Consider the following 17041-nt stretch of genomic DNA (forward strand, 5'->3'; position numbering starts at 1 on the left):
TGCTGAATTCTTATATTTTACTCCAGACCATCTTATTTGTCACTTGAGAAACCTATATGCAGGTGAAGAAGCAAAAGTGAGAACTGGACACAGAACCACTGATTGGTTCAAAATTGGGAAAGGAGTCTGGCAAGGCTGTATACTGTCGTCCTGCCTATTTAACTTATATGCAGAGCACATTATGAGAAAGGCAGGGCTGGATGAATGAAAAGTTGGAATTAAGATTACTGGGAGAAATATCAACAACCTAAGATATGCAGATGACACCACTCTAATGGCAGAAAGTGAAGAGGAACTGAAGAGCCTCTTGTTGTGGGTGAAGGAGAGTGTAAAAGTTGGCTTGAAACTTAACATTAAGAAAACCAAGATCATGGCATCCAGCCCTCTCAATTCCTGACAAATAGATGGGGAAGAAATGGAGGTAGTGACAGATTTTATTTTCCTGGGCTCCAAGATCACCGCAGATGGGGACTGCAGCCAAGGAATTAAAAGACACTCGTGGGGAGGAAAGCCATGGCAAATCTAGACAGCACATTGAAAAGCAGAGAGATCACCCTGTCAACAAAAGTGTGTATAGTCAAGGCTATGGTCTTCCCAGTTGCAATGTATGGCTGTGAAAATTGGACCATAAGAAAGGCTGAGTGCCAAATAATTGAGGCCTTTAAACTATGGTCCTGGAGAAGACTCCTGCGAGTCCTTTGGACTGCAAAGCAATCAAACCGGTCAGTCCTAGATGAGATCAACCCTGACTGCTCTTTAGAAGGCCAGATCCTGAAGTTGAAACTCAAATACTTTGGCCACCGAATGAGAAGGAAGGACTCACTGGAGAAGAGCCTAATGCTGGGAAAGATTGAGGGCAAGAGAAGAAAGGGACGACAGAGAATGAGGTGGTTGGATGGAGTCACTGAAGCAGTAGGCATGAGCTTAAATGGACTCCAGAAGATGGTAGAGGACAGGAAGGCCTGGAGGAACGTTATCGCGATGGGTCGGACACGACTTCACAACTAACAACAACAACTGTTCATTCCAATATGTGATAATCATTTTAGTAAATGCATTGGGAAACATAGCAGATGAAATCCAACATATCTGGAAAACACTGTTGGGAAAAAAAGTTTCTTGCTTATAGCATCACCTGCCTCCAACATTTAAATAGAAAGGGAGAAATTCCAAATATCCTAATTTTTGAAAATCTTAAGTATGACTGGGTTTGAAATATAATTGAGGATTTCCTGTGCTTTGGAGAGTCTCCTATTTCTTGGTATATTATTCATAGGATGTCATGTATTTACAGCATCTGTCCTAGGCTTATGGACTGAATACAATATAGGGTAAGTTAACAAATGATCATTTATTGATCCTGATCCTAGCTATAATTCACATGAGCAAGCTTGCACTGCCCAGTCTGTTAGAGGAAAATGTGTTCTAGAGAAAAAAAAAGGGGGAAACACATAACAAATTTCCTTCTTCTGAAGACCAAACATACCATTCTTCAGAGGACTTGGTTTTCAGACTCCTCATTTTCTTGATATCCTTCCTTTGAGCATATTCTAATTTCCCTCTGTCGTTTTTGAACTTTGATGCTCAGAATTAGGCACAGCATTCTGACCAGGAATGAGTAGAATGAAGCCAATTACTTCCCATATTCTGGACTGAGAGTTCCTGTTAATGTCCCCCAAGATAGCAATTATCTTTCAAGCAACTGCATCACACAGTTGGCTCGTGTTTACGGTTGACAAGGACAGCCAGATCCTTTTAATGTATACTACTTCCAAGCCAGGTGTCACTCATTCTATAATTGTGTCTTTCATTTTTACTGATCAGATGCAGAACTTTATATTTCTTCTTACTAAATTCCACCCTGTCCATTCCAGCCTTCTCAAGCCTATCTAGATTTTTTAAAAAACCTTCCCTCTTTTGAAGCATTAGCAGACCTCCCAATTTCATGCTATCAGACTTGGTAAGTATCCCTTCAACTCCCTCACCCAAATAATACAGATACAGATGTTAAATAACACAGGGGCACAGAGCATAATTATTAATTAATAATTCCTCCAAGTTGAAGTGGAAGTACTAACTAGCACTCTTTGGGTTTGGCCATTCGGTCAACTATAGTCTATTCAACAGTAATATTATTTAGGCTGTGTTTTACCTTTAGGATGCTATCACAAGAAATGAGGTCAAAAGGTTTGGTGAGGTATAGATACACAATGTCTGCAGCTTTTCCTGTAAGATTAATGTATATTGGCTTCACTGACAATAAAAGAAACTGGTGATTCTCAAGTTACTATCTCTGCTTTGGCAGTTAGGGCTCTTAAAAAAGAACAAAGTACATAATTAATTGCCAGTTCATCTATAATTAACATTTTAACTAAATTAAATCTGCCCATATACTGATGTTACTTAGCATTCCTTGGATTAAAATAGGAACCAATAGAAGTGAATGTAGGAACTCTTGCAAAGCCATTCAAAAGAGTCTTCCTATGATTTTATTTGGTAGGTTTTGTGCATGTTTTAAGCAATATGCCAAAAGTAATATAAGGAATCAATAATTTAAGAGAAATGAAATTAGGATTACTGCAAAATTCATTAGCTAGAAAAGAAGTCCTTCTTCATTTTTGCTTCTTTTAATATCACCATTTTTGCCTGCATGAAGAGTGCATTAGAATACATACAGTAAATAAGTAATTCAAATTTATAACGTGGTCATAATGCTGAATTGGTTTTAATCCAATGAGTATTTCTGGAATATCCCTTAAATAAGAAGCCAATTTTAGCTCTTTCCTATAGTTTTATGATTGTTTTTGTTCTTCAAGTAGTATGGATATAATCTAGGATTTATGTTTGATCCTGAAAATGAGAATTTGTTATTTTCTGAAGTATATTTTAATAGCTGAAAAACATAATTTTGCAAGGCACTAATCTCCTCATTGCTCCTGCCTGCAGAATTACAGTGGATGATAACTACCCAAAGTAATTCTGCCATCATTTGCATAGCATTTTTCTGGCTGGAAGAATTCCAAAGTACTTTAGAGAGATGGGATACTTCACCAGAGATTCCATTCTTCACTTTTATTTCCCTTGAATAATAATTATCACTTTACTGTACTCAAACAACGTCAGGTAAGCTTTTTGCATTGTAAGCCTGGCAAGTCCTTTGCCTTACTGAAGAATGCAACTCCATGATTCATGTAATAAAAGGTTTGCTGACAGATGGTTCTTGCAAGGCGAGCAAGTGAAAAACCTCTGGGAAGACGCCTGTCATTTTAATCAAAGTGCCTAATCTGCAACGTAATAGATTAGCCATCTCTCAAAATTCCATAACAATGGTTTAGGTTGTATATGGATCTCCCTGGAACTCTTAGTACTATAATGAAGCTATTTTACCAAACTATTCAGGATAAAGTATTATCTAGGGCTAAAAAATCAAAGACTATTTGAAATAATTAGAATAATAATGATGATGATGATGATGATGATGATGATGATGATGATGATGATGATAATGATGATGATGATGATGATGTTGGAAGGGACCTTGGAGGTCATCTAGTCCAACCCCCTGCTCAGGCAGGAAACCCTATACCATTTCAGGCAAATGGCTGTCCAGTCTCTTCTTAAAAACTTCCAGTGCCTTTGGGTGCTTTGGAAAATAGCTTGACTCTCTCTTTTTTGTGGCAGCCCCTGAGATATTGGAACACTGCTATCATGTCACCCCTCATCCTTCTCTTCATTAAACTAGACATACCCAATTCCAGCAACCGTTCTTCATATGTTTTAGCCTCCAGTCCCCTAACCATCTTTGTTGCTCTTCTCTGTACTCTTTCTAGAGTCTCAACATCTTTTTTACATCATGGTGACCAAAACTGGATGCAGTGTTCCAAGTGTGGCCTTACCAAGGCATTGTAAAGTGGTATTAACACTTTATACTTTATTTATGTTGTTACTGACATTATTTTAGCTTTCTGCAACTAATGCATTGCAGATAGGTCCATCACCACTTTAGAATTCCCCATGACTTTAGTTTTTAAAGTTATTCTTTCAATAGAGCTACAACAACAAAAGAAGGAGGAAACTGTAGGAAGTCAGCACCTCCCCTCCACAGAGTGAAATATTTTGGGGAATATTAAAAGAGCCAAGACAGAATATTTCCCTGAAGGAGAAATGGAGAAAAAATCTTAGGCAGAAAAAGTCCCAGTCTGCCTTTCCTCAGACAGAAACCTGAGGAGGCCAATCTTTAGAAATGGATATTTTTTAAAAATCCATTCTGAAAGACGAGAGCCACATTACACATAAGCAAAACGCCTTCAGCCACAGCTCCCATAGAAGGCTGGAACTGCTGGGATTAGAAAAACAAAGACTCCTAAAATCTACATTTCCCACCCAGCTCCAAGGACAGGACATGACCTCCAAGCCACAATGGAAGTCAGGCAACAATAATTAGAATACCAGAAGGGCACACTCAAGCACAGGTTACAGATGTCTTCACAACAGGTATCTCAAAGACAAAGCCCAAAGAAGGTATAAAAACCCACCCACTCTCAACTCCATTTTGTCAGCAATCCCAGAATTGCATGCTGTTGCTGGATCTGCTCATAAATAAACAAGAAACTTCTTTCGGGCTTCCGGATGGCAAGGCGATGCCGGAGGCAGCCATTTCTTGGCTGTCAGCCTCGCGGCTCCGTAGAGCCGCCGAAAACAGCGCCGATCAGCTGTTCGGTGGCTTGGAAGCCCCCACCTCAGGAGAAGAGGAGGGGGTGAGCGTCCAGGTAGGGGTAGAGCTCTCCGGGGCCGCCAGAACTTAGAGTTTTGGTGGCGGAAGGATTGAGCCCCCCCGAAGCCTGGGCATGCTCCGGACTGCGAGGCGTCTCTGCTCCGGGTTTTTTTGGAGCAGAACAGGGTGTTCGCAACCATCCCTGCTAGCAAGGAAGAGCTTATGAGAACGAGGACGCAGGCAGAGCGATGCAGGAGATTTTGGTGAAGATGATGTTTTGATCTTTAACTCAATGGACTTTGCTGAATCTGCATGTGAAAGTGAGTAGTTAACAATAGAGGGTGAAAATGGCGACTATATCTTCTAAAGTTCCTGCCCTGAGGCAGCAGTCTTCGGCGAAAACTTTATTGTCCTCTGCATCTGAATCTGTATCAGCTTTTACAGTAAAAGATTTGCAGAGTTTGCTCCAAGAAACTATGGAAAAGCAAATGCAACAATTTGTTGAGATAATGGAGAAAAAGTTGGAGGAGAAGTTTACAGAGAAATTAGCAGAAATGAGAGCAGACATCACATCTGCAACGTTAAATATGGCTAAAAGCATTGAGATTTTGGATGAAAAAGTGGAAGATCTTGTTCAAAATGATACTAGAATGGAAGCCAAAATGACAGAAACTGAAAATATGATAGCGAAAATGGATTATGATTTGATTTCGACACAGTATTTTCAGATGGAGCTTGCTTTGAGAATCAGAGGCCTAAAAGAAAATCCTAAGGAAAATTTGACGAAAATGGTTTCTGAGGTTTTGGAAGGGGTGTTGGAGCGACCAGCAGATGAAATAATGGAAGATATAGATAAAATCTTCCGTGTTAATTTGTGGATTGCAAGACAAAGGAAACTACCCAGAGATGTGGTGGTTTATTTCACAAAGAGAAAGATTAGAAATGAAGTTATCCAGGCCTCCTATAATATTGATTTTGTAATGGATGAGCAAAAAGTTTTGATTTTAAAAGAGATTCCTGCAAGAATTTTAAGAAAAAGGAAGGAATTTGCTTTTTTGACACAAGAATTGAGACTACGTGATATTAAGTTTAGATGGCAAATACCAGAGGGTATGGTGGTGACTTATGAAGGTACGAGGCATTGTCTTACCACGGTGGTTCAGGCACGTGACTTTTACAGTAATGTTTTAAAAGCAGTCCCCATATCGTCTTTGGAGTCTACAAAGAAAAAAGGTGACAGAGAGCCTCAACGTTCCAGAGAGAATCCACAAGATGTTGAAGGGTTAATGCAGACAGATGTGAAAGTTACAGGAGTGGGTCAAATTTCATCATCACGGGAGAAGGCCAGAAATTTGCTGCTTCTGGAAGAATGAAGCAAACCTGAGGATTTAGTTGCATAATTGCAAGAGATAATAATGTAATAAGGATGCTAGAAGGATTAAGTATGTGGGGATTCATTTTTCACCCTTATAAAATAATTATATAATATTTTGTGTTGCTTTAGTTTTAAGATGATTATGAAAATTTAATTGGGAAGATTTGTAGTAGTGTATATTGATATTCTGTAGGTTATGATTTGTTTTAAAGGTAAAAATCACCTTTGTAGAGGGCGACGGACCGTGCTTCAGAGAATGCATGATACACTTGCAGGAAGGCAAGAAAAACACGACGCATAATCTTACTAAATAACTTTTACTTACAAAAATATAAAAACTAAATATATATTATACAGAGCTAGCTGGCTACATTCTAACGTAACAGACAGTAACAGCAAAGTGAAGAAAACAATACAGATAACAGCTCAGAACTTTCTCTAGACATGCGCACTAAACAGACTGAAACCATAACATAGCTAGTCATATGGGATTCACTATGGTTACCAGATAAGTTATCACAACAGGTGCAGAGAGCAGGGGGAAATGTACAGTTAGAAATGAACTTTCTGACGAACAAAAAAAAACATGCAGTGACATTCCCCTTCTTTCGTCAGCAAAGTGAAGACTCAAGTAAGGCACATCTTCTCACGCAGATACTCATGCTGGGCTGTAGGAAGTGGTTTGTTCAGCATGTCAGCAATTTGATCACGTGTAGGCACATACTGTAATGTCACAAAACCTTGTTTCACCAGTTGCCTTATGTTTTGATATCGGATGTCAATGTGTCTGGACCTTGAACCTGTAAAACGTGTTTCAGAAATATAAACCACAGATTCATTATCTTCCATCACTGTGATTGGTCGAATCGGATGTGTCCAGATATCTGTGATTAAAGCATCAAACCAGGTTAAAGAATTGCATGCATCAGACACACAAGCATACTCAGCTTCTGTAGAGGAACAAGAAACAAGATTCTGTTTACGCACATGCCAGTAAACAGGACATCCATTTAAAAACATCATGTAACCTGATGTACTTTTCCGTGATTTCTTATCACTCGCCCAATCTGAATCTGCAAAACAACATAACTCTGCATAGTCAGTATGTGTGGGTTCCAACAACAACTTCATGTCTTTGGTGTGTTTTAAATACCTCAATAACTTTTTAACACATGTCCAATGAAACTGTTTTGCCTTGCCTACGTGTCGTGATAACAGATTAACACTAAGTGCAATGTCGGGTCTAGTCCAACTACTAATATACAGCAGCGACCCAATGACTGAGCGATATAGTGTTTGATCTTCGAACTCAGGACTTGGTTCATGTGCCAAAATATGAAAGTCAGTTTGCATGGGTATACTCACAGGCTTAGCGTCCTCCATGTTACAGTGATGTAACAGTTGTTCAATCTTCTCTTCTTGTGTGAGACTAAACCCCTTCTGAGTTTTGGCAATTTGAACACCTAAATAAGTGTTAATACATCCTAAACACTTCAATGTGAAAAACTTTTGTAAAGCTTTAGCAAAAACCTCACTCATCTGCTTATTTGGACCAATATAAACAATATCATCGACATAAACAAGAATTATCTCATACCTATTACCGGATCTTTTGGTAAACATGCATTCATCTGTTTCGGACTTAATAAAGCCCATTGAATTTAGTTTGTCAGAAAGACATAAGTACCACATTAAACCAGACTGTTTCAGACCATAAAGACTTTTGTGTAGAAACCAGGTATCCCCTTCTTGCTGTCTGAAACCTGGAGGACCTTTGACGTAAATTTCTTCATCAAGATCAGCGTGAAGATAAGCCGTTTCAACGTCGAACTGGAACACTTCCAGGCCAAGGATAGTTGCAGTGGCTAAAGCAATTTTCACACTTTCAGTTCGCACCGTGGGTGAGTATGTATTTGTATAGTCCTCAGGATAACGTTGAGCGAAACCCTGGGCTACGAGTCTGGCCTTGTACAACGACTCACCATTCGGCTTCTTTTTGATCCTGTAGACCCATCGAGTACCAATAACTTTCTTGTTTGCTGGAGGGCTTGCAGGCGTAAACACTTGAAGTTTCTTTAGACTGTCCATTTCAGCCTGCATTGCCTCAAACCATTTATCTTGTTCTGATTCAGGAAGATGTTTGATCTGTGTGAACTTCTCAGGTGGAAGTGTAACATTACAAATCAAAGGTACAGATGTTTTTGTTACTTGCCACGAATACCGTTTTGGAGGGATTCCCTTTGTGGTCCTCTTGGAACGTCTCGGGCCAACCGTCCATTCTTCTTCCGTGTCGTCCTCGTCTTCATCATCGTCGCCAGCAGCAACATCAGCGGCTTGCGAAGACGGAACAGTAGGTTGAGAAGAACTCGTGGAAGGAACATTCTCCTGTGCATCTTGATCATCAGGTTGCGTGGCATCAGCAACATCATCTCTAGGAAAATAAACTCCAGGATCGTTAGAATGAATCCTGGACCAGTCAGCATCTTCCTCAAAAGTAGCAGATTGTGAAACCACAATAACATGATGAGAGTCAATGTATTTGCTCCATTTTGAATTATCATCAATACCCATAAATCTCATCCTTTTTGCTGCAGGACCCCCTTTCTTTCTTTGGGCTAAAGGAATATTCACCATAGCATAGGAACCAAAAATATGGAGATGTGAGAGATCAGGCTTGTGTCCATACAACATGAAATAAGGGGTCTGATTTATCACACTACTCCAAGTACGGTTGACGATATGGTTAGCATATTTGATAGCTTCACCCCAGTATGGAAGACTGAGGTTAGCATCTTCAAGGAGGCAACGCATCATGGTTTGCAAAACCCCATTTCTGCGTTCTGCCACCCCATTTTCAGCTGGAGTATAAGGAGCAGATGTCTGATGTACTATCCCATTCTCACGCATCCAGTCCTGGAAACGCTGAGACATGAATTCAGCACCACGATCACTCTGGATTCTGGCAATGTTGACCTCGAATTGGGTATAGACAAGACTAGCAAAGTCTTTAAAGATCTGAAAGGTCTCAGATTTTTCTTTCATAGGATATACATATCCATATCTAGAATAATTGTCAACGATTGTCAAGAAATATCTTTTACCACCAAGTGTTGGTGCAAAAGGACCAACTATGTCAGTGTGTACCAAATCAAAAATGCGTGTTGACAGGCGTGTAGCGCGTTTTGGAATTGCTGCTGCTTTGGATTTGGCTTTCTTGCAGACAGCACAGTCCAAGAACACCTTACACCCCTTTAGATCCAAACCTCTTGCGAACTCTGGCATCTTCTTCAGAACACGGAAACTGGCATGACCCAATCTTCTGTGCCACTTATGGATACACCTGGAATGCAAAGGTTTACCTGTTAGTGAATTCTCAACATTAGCATTTTTGTTAGGAACCCCAGGCTTGCTGTGAGCAACCTGTGTCTTTTTTGTATTTTTATCATTATTAGGAACCTTTGGAGTAGCAACAGGATCTCTCTCTGGGACGTCTCTCTCTGGGCCTGTGCTTTTTGGAACGTGTATACTTGCCTGCTCTTGCTGCTTAGACTTTGGTTTTAAATAATAAACACCACCAATCAACACGGTTTCAGCAACAATATCTCCGTCTTTGACTATATAACTTGCTTTTTCAAGATGGTGGACCTGAAAATGAGAAAACCTAGACAAATGACTCTGACTAAGCAAAATACTACTGGCAGACGGAACATAGTAAACATTTGGAATGAGAGCACCGAGCTCTCCAATATAAACAGTTCCTTTTCCCATGACCTGAACAGGATGATTGGAAAAAGAGTAAAGTTCACGAAGTTCAGGTTCAGGCTCGTGCATCTCAGTGTAAAGCTCTTTTCTGTAGGTAACATGTAATGCTGCTCCGCTGTCCAAAGTCCAAAGAAGTCGTCTGTCGTACTCTGGTTGAGGCTGTGGATCGTTGGTCACAACTAATGTGACAAGTGGAGCTTGTGGATCACGCCTGGAACCACGACCACGACTTTGTCGTCCGCCTCTACCTCTGCCTCCTCTGGAATCTGTTCCTCTGGGCTGGTATGTGACGGGCGCTGGAACTCGTTGGGGACAATCCCGGGTGGCATGTCCCACACGATTGCAGATGTAGCATCTTGGCATTCTTGGAACGTAGGTCCTTCCACGGAAGGCACGCCTCGCTGAAGCTCTTGATGCAGGTGGTTCCCTTAAATGTGGCGCGGCATGCATAAGTGCCTCTTCTTCGGCTAAAATTCTGCATACATGATCCACTGTGCGTTGAGCAATAGGCACTTGATTAATCTTGGAAATAGCATCTTTCCACTCATGATTCAAAGAATTGATGATAATGCTGATCATTTGAAAATCATCAATAGGATAGCCTTTTTCGCCCAGTTCTTTTCTAATACCTTTCATTGTAGTCAAATGTGCTCCAATATGTTCACCAGGTTTTAATCTGGAACCATGGAACTCAGACAAAAGCAAACATGTAGACTCAATTGATGTAGGCCGATAACATGCCTCTAACTGAGTCCAAATTTGTTGGGCAGTTGCATCTTGTGAAAACGTGAGCTGCAATTCAATGTCCATTGACATCAATAATGTTGTGCATGCTCTATTATCCAAGTCCCATATGTCAGGAGTCCATGGCTGGGCAGGAGGATTAAACACCATCATGTGAGTACCTTCTCTGCGTAGCAAAAGTCCAACCTCACTGACCCATGCCCTGTAATTCTGTCCTGACTTCTTTAATTTTGAATCACCAGCCAGTGGTACAATGGAAGGTGTTTGATGAGGAAAATACAATTGAGGTACTGGCTGTGCAGGTTGTGCAATCCGACCATAACCTGCAGGGGGCACCAGTGGCGTCTGTGCCTGTGCCTGGACATGCGGCAGTTGCATTAAAGCTGCCGGTAGTCTTGGTGCTGGCTGTGACTGTCTTTGAGCTGCTATTCTACCCTGGCCAGCAGGAGGCGCTGGCGCTGGGGCTGGTGCATTAGCATAACCTGCAGATGACACTGGCCTTCGCATATAAGAACCCGGTGGCAATTGCATGTGGGTTAAATATGGCTGTGCTCTGCCAGGTAGAGGGGCTTGCATAGAAGCAATATTAACAGGAATCCTAGCACCATCAGGGACTGGAGCCTCAGATAACGGCAGAAATCTTGTATCTCTGAGCAAAGACTCCTCCATAGACAATTGCGAGAGTGAGAGCTCCAATTTATGTCTTAATGCAGCTTCACCAGTAGATGGTGCTATAACATTTGCTTCAGGCATCACTGTGGCTCTGTATGTCCTTTGGGACAGCCCATAATCATGTGACATAGGAGCCTCCGGTTCCCATTCGTCTTGCATGACACTCAATGATGGGCGTGACTTTGGCTTTGGGGAAGAAGGAGGCAATATGGCTTCTCCTTGTGGGTGTGGCAATATGGCCGGTTCATGCTCATAATTCCTCTCATATTGCTGAACCATTGACACATATTCCTTTGCCTGCTGCAAACGCCTTTCAAAACCCCAAATTTGTTCACAGTAGCCTTGCATAGCCCTATCTCGCATAGTTTGCTTGAGGCTTGAAGGAGCAGAAGGAATTTTCTTCGGCTGAACTTTAGGTTTCACTCCAAGCCTTTGAAACTCATCTTGAGCCCCTGGAGTGTGAACATTTCCAAAAGCAGCTGCCAGGGAGCTTGGAAAAGTAGAAAAAGGAGTGACTGACCTTGCATCGTAGACAGGAGCAGGTGCGTCTTCTCCAAGGCGTGTGGCCAAAGCTATCGGAGTTCTTAAGGTCGAAGGGAGATGCCCAACAGACAAGCTCCTGGCCTCCCGTTTCAGCCGTGGCTTCCTTCCTGACATGTTTCAGCAGTTAATCACCGCTGCCTCACTAGCACTAACTAACTGATAACAGCCGCAGAAACATGCATCTCCAAAAACATAAATCAAACCATCCTCGATACCAAAATGTCAAGGTAAAAATCACCTTTGTAGAGGGCGACGGACCGTGCTTCAGAGAATGCATGATACACTTGCAGGAAGGCAAGAAAAACACGACGCATAATCTTACTAAATAACTTTTACTTACAAAAATATAAAAACTAAATATATATTATACAGAGCTAGCTGGCTACATTCTAACGTAACAGACAGTAACAGCAAAGTGAAGAAAACAATACAGATAACAACTCAGAACTTTCTCTAGACATGCGCACTAAACAGACTGAAACCATAACATAGCTAGTCATATGGGATTCACTATGGTTACCAGATAAGTTATCACAACAGGTGCAGAGAGCAGGGGGAAATGTACAGTTAGAAATGAACTTTCTGACGAACAAAAAAAAACATGCAGTGACAATTTGGATGGAAAGTTTTAAGCCTGGAAGGTAGTGTATGGTATTTTAAGTTGTATAATATATTAGGAGAAGGAAAGGTTGTATTAATTTGGTTTTAGTATGTTAAAGTTTAGTTGGATAGAAGAATAGTTTTATAAAACTGATATAAATTGTTTTATGTGTGATTGAAATTAATTTGTAATACTTTTATGGGCAATATTGGAGTAGGTAATAGAATATAAGAATATAAGAATGATGTGATTATATAAAAAAAAATTTAAGTTTGGAAGTAATCTATGGTATTTTAATTTGTATAATATATCAGGATAATATGAATTTAAACCTTAGTTGGGAAGAACAGCGTTAGACAATTGATATAAATTGTTTTATTTGTGATTGTTTTTATTGGGTAGATTGAAAAGTATTATATTGTTTTAGAATAATTATTGATATGACATATATATATGTTTGGAGTTTATCTATATGAGTTAAAGTTCGATAGTCTATATAGTTCAGGATTGTTTGCGTAAGCTAGATTATGATTGTTTGTATTTTTATACCCTGTATTCTGCTCTGGGAAGTGGGGGGGGAGGGGAAAGGGAGGGTGGGGTTGGGGAGGGTTGGGGAGGGTGGGAGGGAAGGGGGCTGGGGGTTTTTTCCCCCCTTTTTTTGTTTTGTTCTTGTTGTTTGTTAAAGCTAAAATGTATTCTAAAACTTTTTAATAAAAAAAAAGAAACTTCTTTCCTAACCAGCCTCCATTTTTACTTCCAGCGTCTTAGCCTCCATTTTATTTCCAGCGTCTTACTCCTGGCTTGGAACTGGACTGTATTTTTCTTCCAACAAAACAAAACGGAAAGAGATTTTTAAAAAAGAACATTTAAATTACTCAAAGAAGAACATTTAAAATACCCTCCTCCTCCCAACTTCTTATTTCTTCAACTTTAAAGCATCTTCCCATTAACGCAGGGAGATCTCTAAAAGACTTGTTGTTTTTGCTGTTAGCAATAATTCCTTTCCTGGTTTCAATATTTGTTTTTCTGGTTTTTTTTAAATATATGTATGAGGTAATGTGCAGTTGTTAAATTAATAACATGGTTGTTAAGAGAATCTGGTTTCCCCATTGACTTTGCTTGTCAGAATGTTGCATTAGGGGATCATATGACCCTGGGACACTGCAACCGTTGTACATGTGAGTCAGTTGTCAAGCATCTGAATGTAAATCACATGACCATGGAGATGCTGCATAAGTGTGAAGAATGGTCATAAGGTGCTTTTTCCAGTGCTGTTGTAACTGCAGACAATCGCTAACCAAACTGTTGTAAGTTGAGGACTACTTGTAATTCTTTTCTAAAAAATATTGGAAATGAGTATGACTGGGTCTTTTTAAAATATGTGGCAGCATGTGTGGGTGCACTTTCTTACTAAAGACAAATCATGGTATACGCATACATACATATTACGGTACCTCTGCATCTGTGTGTGTGAAGGTTGTGAGCACATATGCCTTCTCTGTTGCAGTCTTTACCCTTTTGAGCAACATCTTGCCTTTCTAAGATCCATCTTGTCTGGGGCAGGTCATTGGTAGAGTTCAAAAGAGTTGGATTTGAGTGGCATACGAATTTTAGGGGCACAAATGCATGGCAATGTTATTTTATGATATTCTGCTTTTGTATTGTGAGCTCCCTAGAGTCACAAGATTGAGATAGTTGCTCTGTATATTTTATAAGCAAAGAATAAATAAATGTCTGTTTCAGCTGTACTCATATAATGTCTTTGTGTCTGAGTGTGTATGCGCAATAGGAAGCACTGGGTGAGAGGCACATCCATTCTCCTGGGTCACATGACCAGAGTGGAAGACTTAGAATGGAGTAGTTACCAGCATTCTGGGCCAATCTGCAATGGACTTTGGGAGGATATTTGTTTGTGTGTGTGTGTGTGTGTGTGTGTGTGTGTGTGTGTGTGTGTGTGTGTTTGAAACATCTTCCTCTGAAGACCCAAGCCGCAGCCCCTTTTTTTTACTTCTACCTTTTCAGAGTTATCCTACTAATGGGAGGACAGAGTTCTAAGCTCCTGTTTCATTATTTCTTCTCAACGTTTTATTGGATTAAGCAATTGGATGAGGAAGGATTATGAGGTCTGCTTGCTGCCTTGAGTTACTTATAAAGTAAATAAAAATCTAACAAATAAATAAATAAAGCCACTGATTGAGATGTAGAGTATCAAGATTAATAGGCTGAGAGATGAAGGTGCAAAGACACAAATGTAATAAGGACAAAAAGCCTGTGATAGATCAGGAAGCTGTTAAGGATTTAAAATGTTATGGGATCAGGGTGGTGAGAAAGCAGAATATTTTCTTTCATCTTGAATTTTCATAAAATCCAGCATTCTGTTTCAAATGTATTGAAATGGATGCTTTATGCATGTTGAAAGTTGACCACAAAGTACTATCTGTTTGCAATATAAATGTCATATAAAAATCAGTTTATTATTATGGGAAACATAATCTTCCCTGACATCAGCCTTTTGCTTTGTTCTGCTAAAATCAGATAAGAGATATTATATTTTTATGAAGAATAAAACATTGTCTATCTAATTTGTAGAGTAACTATGTACAGTGGATAAGAACATATTTTTTCCTTTCCTTTTTCATTAGTTCACATTGCTCTGTTCAGCAAATCTGCATGCTTCTGTGGAGTATCTCCAATTAAACTGTTCACAGATGCCAAGTAATTTCCTAACCATATTCAAGAAATAGCAAATGTGAATTTAAGCCTACCTTTTTTAATTTTTCTGCATTTATGCCATGTACAGTTTTTCACAATAACAGTATCTTTTAAGAAAGACAAATTTCCAAAATATTTGTGTTGATATTAAGACAAGTTAATAGTTATATGTTCTTAAATTAATTCTATTTTTTTATTGACTACTACATGTGTAAATTGTCATTTGTAACTTTTTGGTTGGGTGGCCTGGAAGATTGCGGCTGGCTCAGAATTGCCTACTGAACTCTGCTCAAGAGGGACTTCAAAAAAACAGGCCTTTGGCTCAGCCAAATCTGGAAATTTCCAACAACTGAGCTTAGCTTGTGGTAACAACATTGTCAGTATTTATCCTTTTTTTTCCTATTGTATGCCACTTTGGGACATTTAGCAAAATATTGTCATTAAAATTACTAGAATAGCACTATTAAAATAGACATATTTGGTGGTCCAACTAGGTCTGTTGGTGGTTATACTCAGTGCAAAACTTTTGGACTGTAATCTTCAAACATTGTGTCAAGGGCATTGTTCCAGCAGACTTTTTTTCTCTCAAAATAAATGATGATGGAGATTTGGTAATAAAGTATAATATAGTTTCCTCCCCACATCCCTGGTTTTAATTTTTAAACTTGAATTTTAATCCTACAAAGATGCCTAAAGTAAAATATTAAACAAATAAGGAATCTTTACATTAATTATGATGTTTTGAGGTATGATGTTTCATATGAAATATTAACTTCTTCTCTCTCCCTGAAATGACTGCACTTCTGTTCTAAACAGTTGTAGATGGTGTTATCTAAAGGACTGCCTGCCAATGAACAAATCTGCCTAGACTTTGGGAATAGCAGCTGAAGCTTTTGCTAAGATGTCTAACAACCATTAAGATATAATACATACATATATATGTGTGTGTGTGTGTGTGTGTGTGTGTGTGTGTGTGTGTGTGTGTATATATATATATATATATATATATATATATATATATATATATATATATGTATATGTATATGTATATGTATATGTATATGTATATGTATATGTATATGTATATGTATATGTATATGTATATATATATATTTGATAAGATTAAAAATTCAAATCCCAGGCATGTTAAAATTAACAAACTAAGTGAACACTGGGATGGAATAAGAAAAACTAAAACAGTTTTTATTGCTAAAAGATCAAGCTTTCGTTGGCTAACTAACCTCAGTCCTGAGTTGCTTGGTCTTTTCTGTAGCTTCGCTAATATGGCAAACGAGAAGCTGGTAATGCTGGCATGCAAGGATTTGTTGGCAATGTTCCTGGTATTCACAGGTTGCCGTCGTCATAGTGTGGATCTTTCTATGATGGTCGTTAATCAATGTACATGTAGTACGGCGTTGGAATCGACGAATGGCAAGCCGGCACTCCATGGAATCCATAAGCGGTTTCTTCCAGAACAACCTTGGAGGTAGATCGTTATGTAGGCAGTCGTGTAGAAAGGCTAGTTTGCGATAAACACAGGTAACCTTTCATGCGAGTCTCTCCCATCTCCTGGCTATGAGCAATACAGCTCTAGGGTAGTATTCCTTGATAAGATTAAAAATGAGAATCCCAGGCATGTTAAAATTAACAAACTAAGTGAACACTGGGATGGAATAAGAAAAACTAAAACAGTTTTTATTGCTAAAAGATCAAGCTTTCGTTGGCTAACTGCCAACGTCATCAGGATGGAAAGGCTGGGGTGGGGAGATCGTGTTTATACTGTTGGTGTCTGCACTCTGCTCATGGAGCATGTCACCGATCTGTTTGTTGAAGTTGGCCGTATTTCTTTGAGTTGTTGCGCATCCATTTTGGGGGGATGTAGTTGTCTCTATGGACAGTACCAAAAGGCAAAATGATA

At 39.5% G+C, this 17041-nt stretch overlaps 1 protein-coding gene across 1 annotated transcript in view; it reads right to left on the bottom strand.

Moving 5' to 3' along the window:
* Positions 1–16580, bottom strand: part of LOC308662739 (uncharacterized protein) — a gene marked incomplete at both ends in the record, with an annotated part of 38490 nt that extends 21910 nt beyond the window's left edge. Inside the window, 3 exons of the mRNA XM_081318882.1 lie at positions 8456–9734; positions 11788–11850; positions 16365–16580. Of these exons, the coding sequence (XP_081175008.1) occupies positions 8456–9734; positions 11788–11850; positions 16365–16580 (1558 nt within the window). The remainder of the gene's footprint in view (positions 1–8455; positions 9735–11787; positions 11851–16364) is intronic.
* Between the last annotated feature and the right edge of the window lie 461 nt (positions 16581–17041).

Source organism: Vipera berus, assembly GCF_964194415.1.
Source record: "Vipera berus genome assembly, chromosome: 2".
NCBI classification, from domain to species: domain Eukaryota; kingdom Metazoa; phylum Chordata; class Lepidosauria; order Squamata; family Viperidae; genus Vipera; species Vipera berus.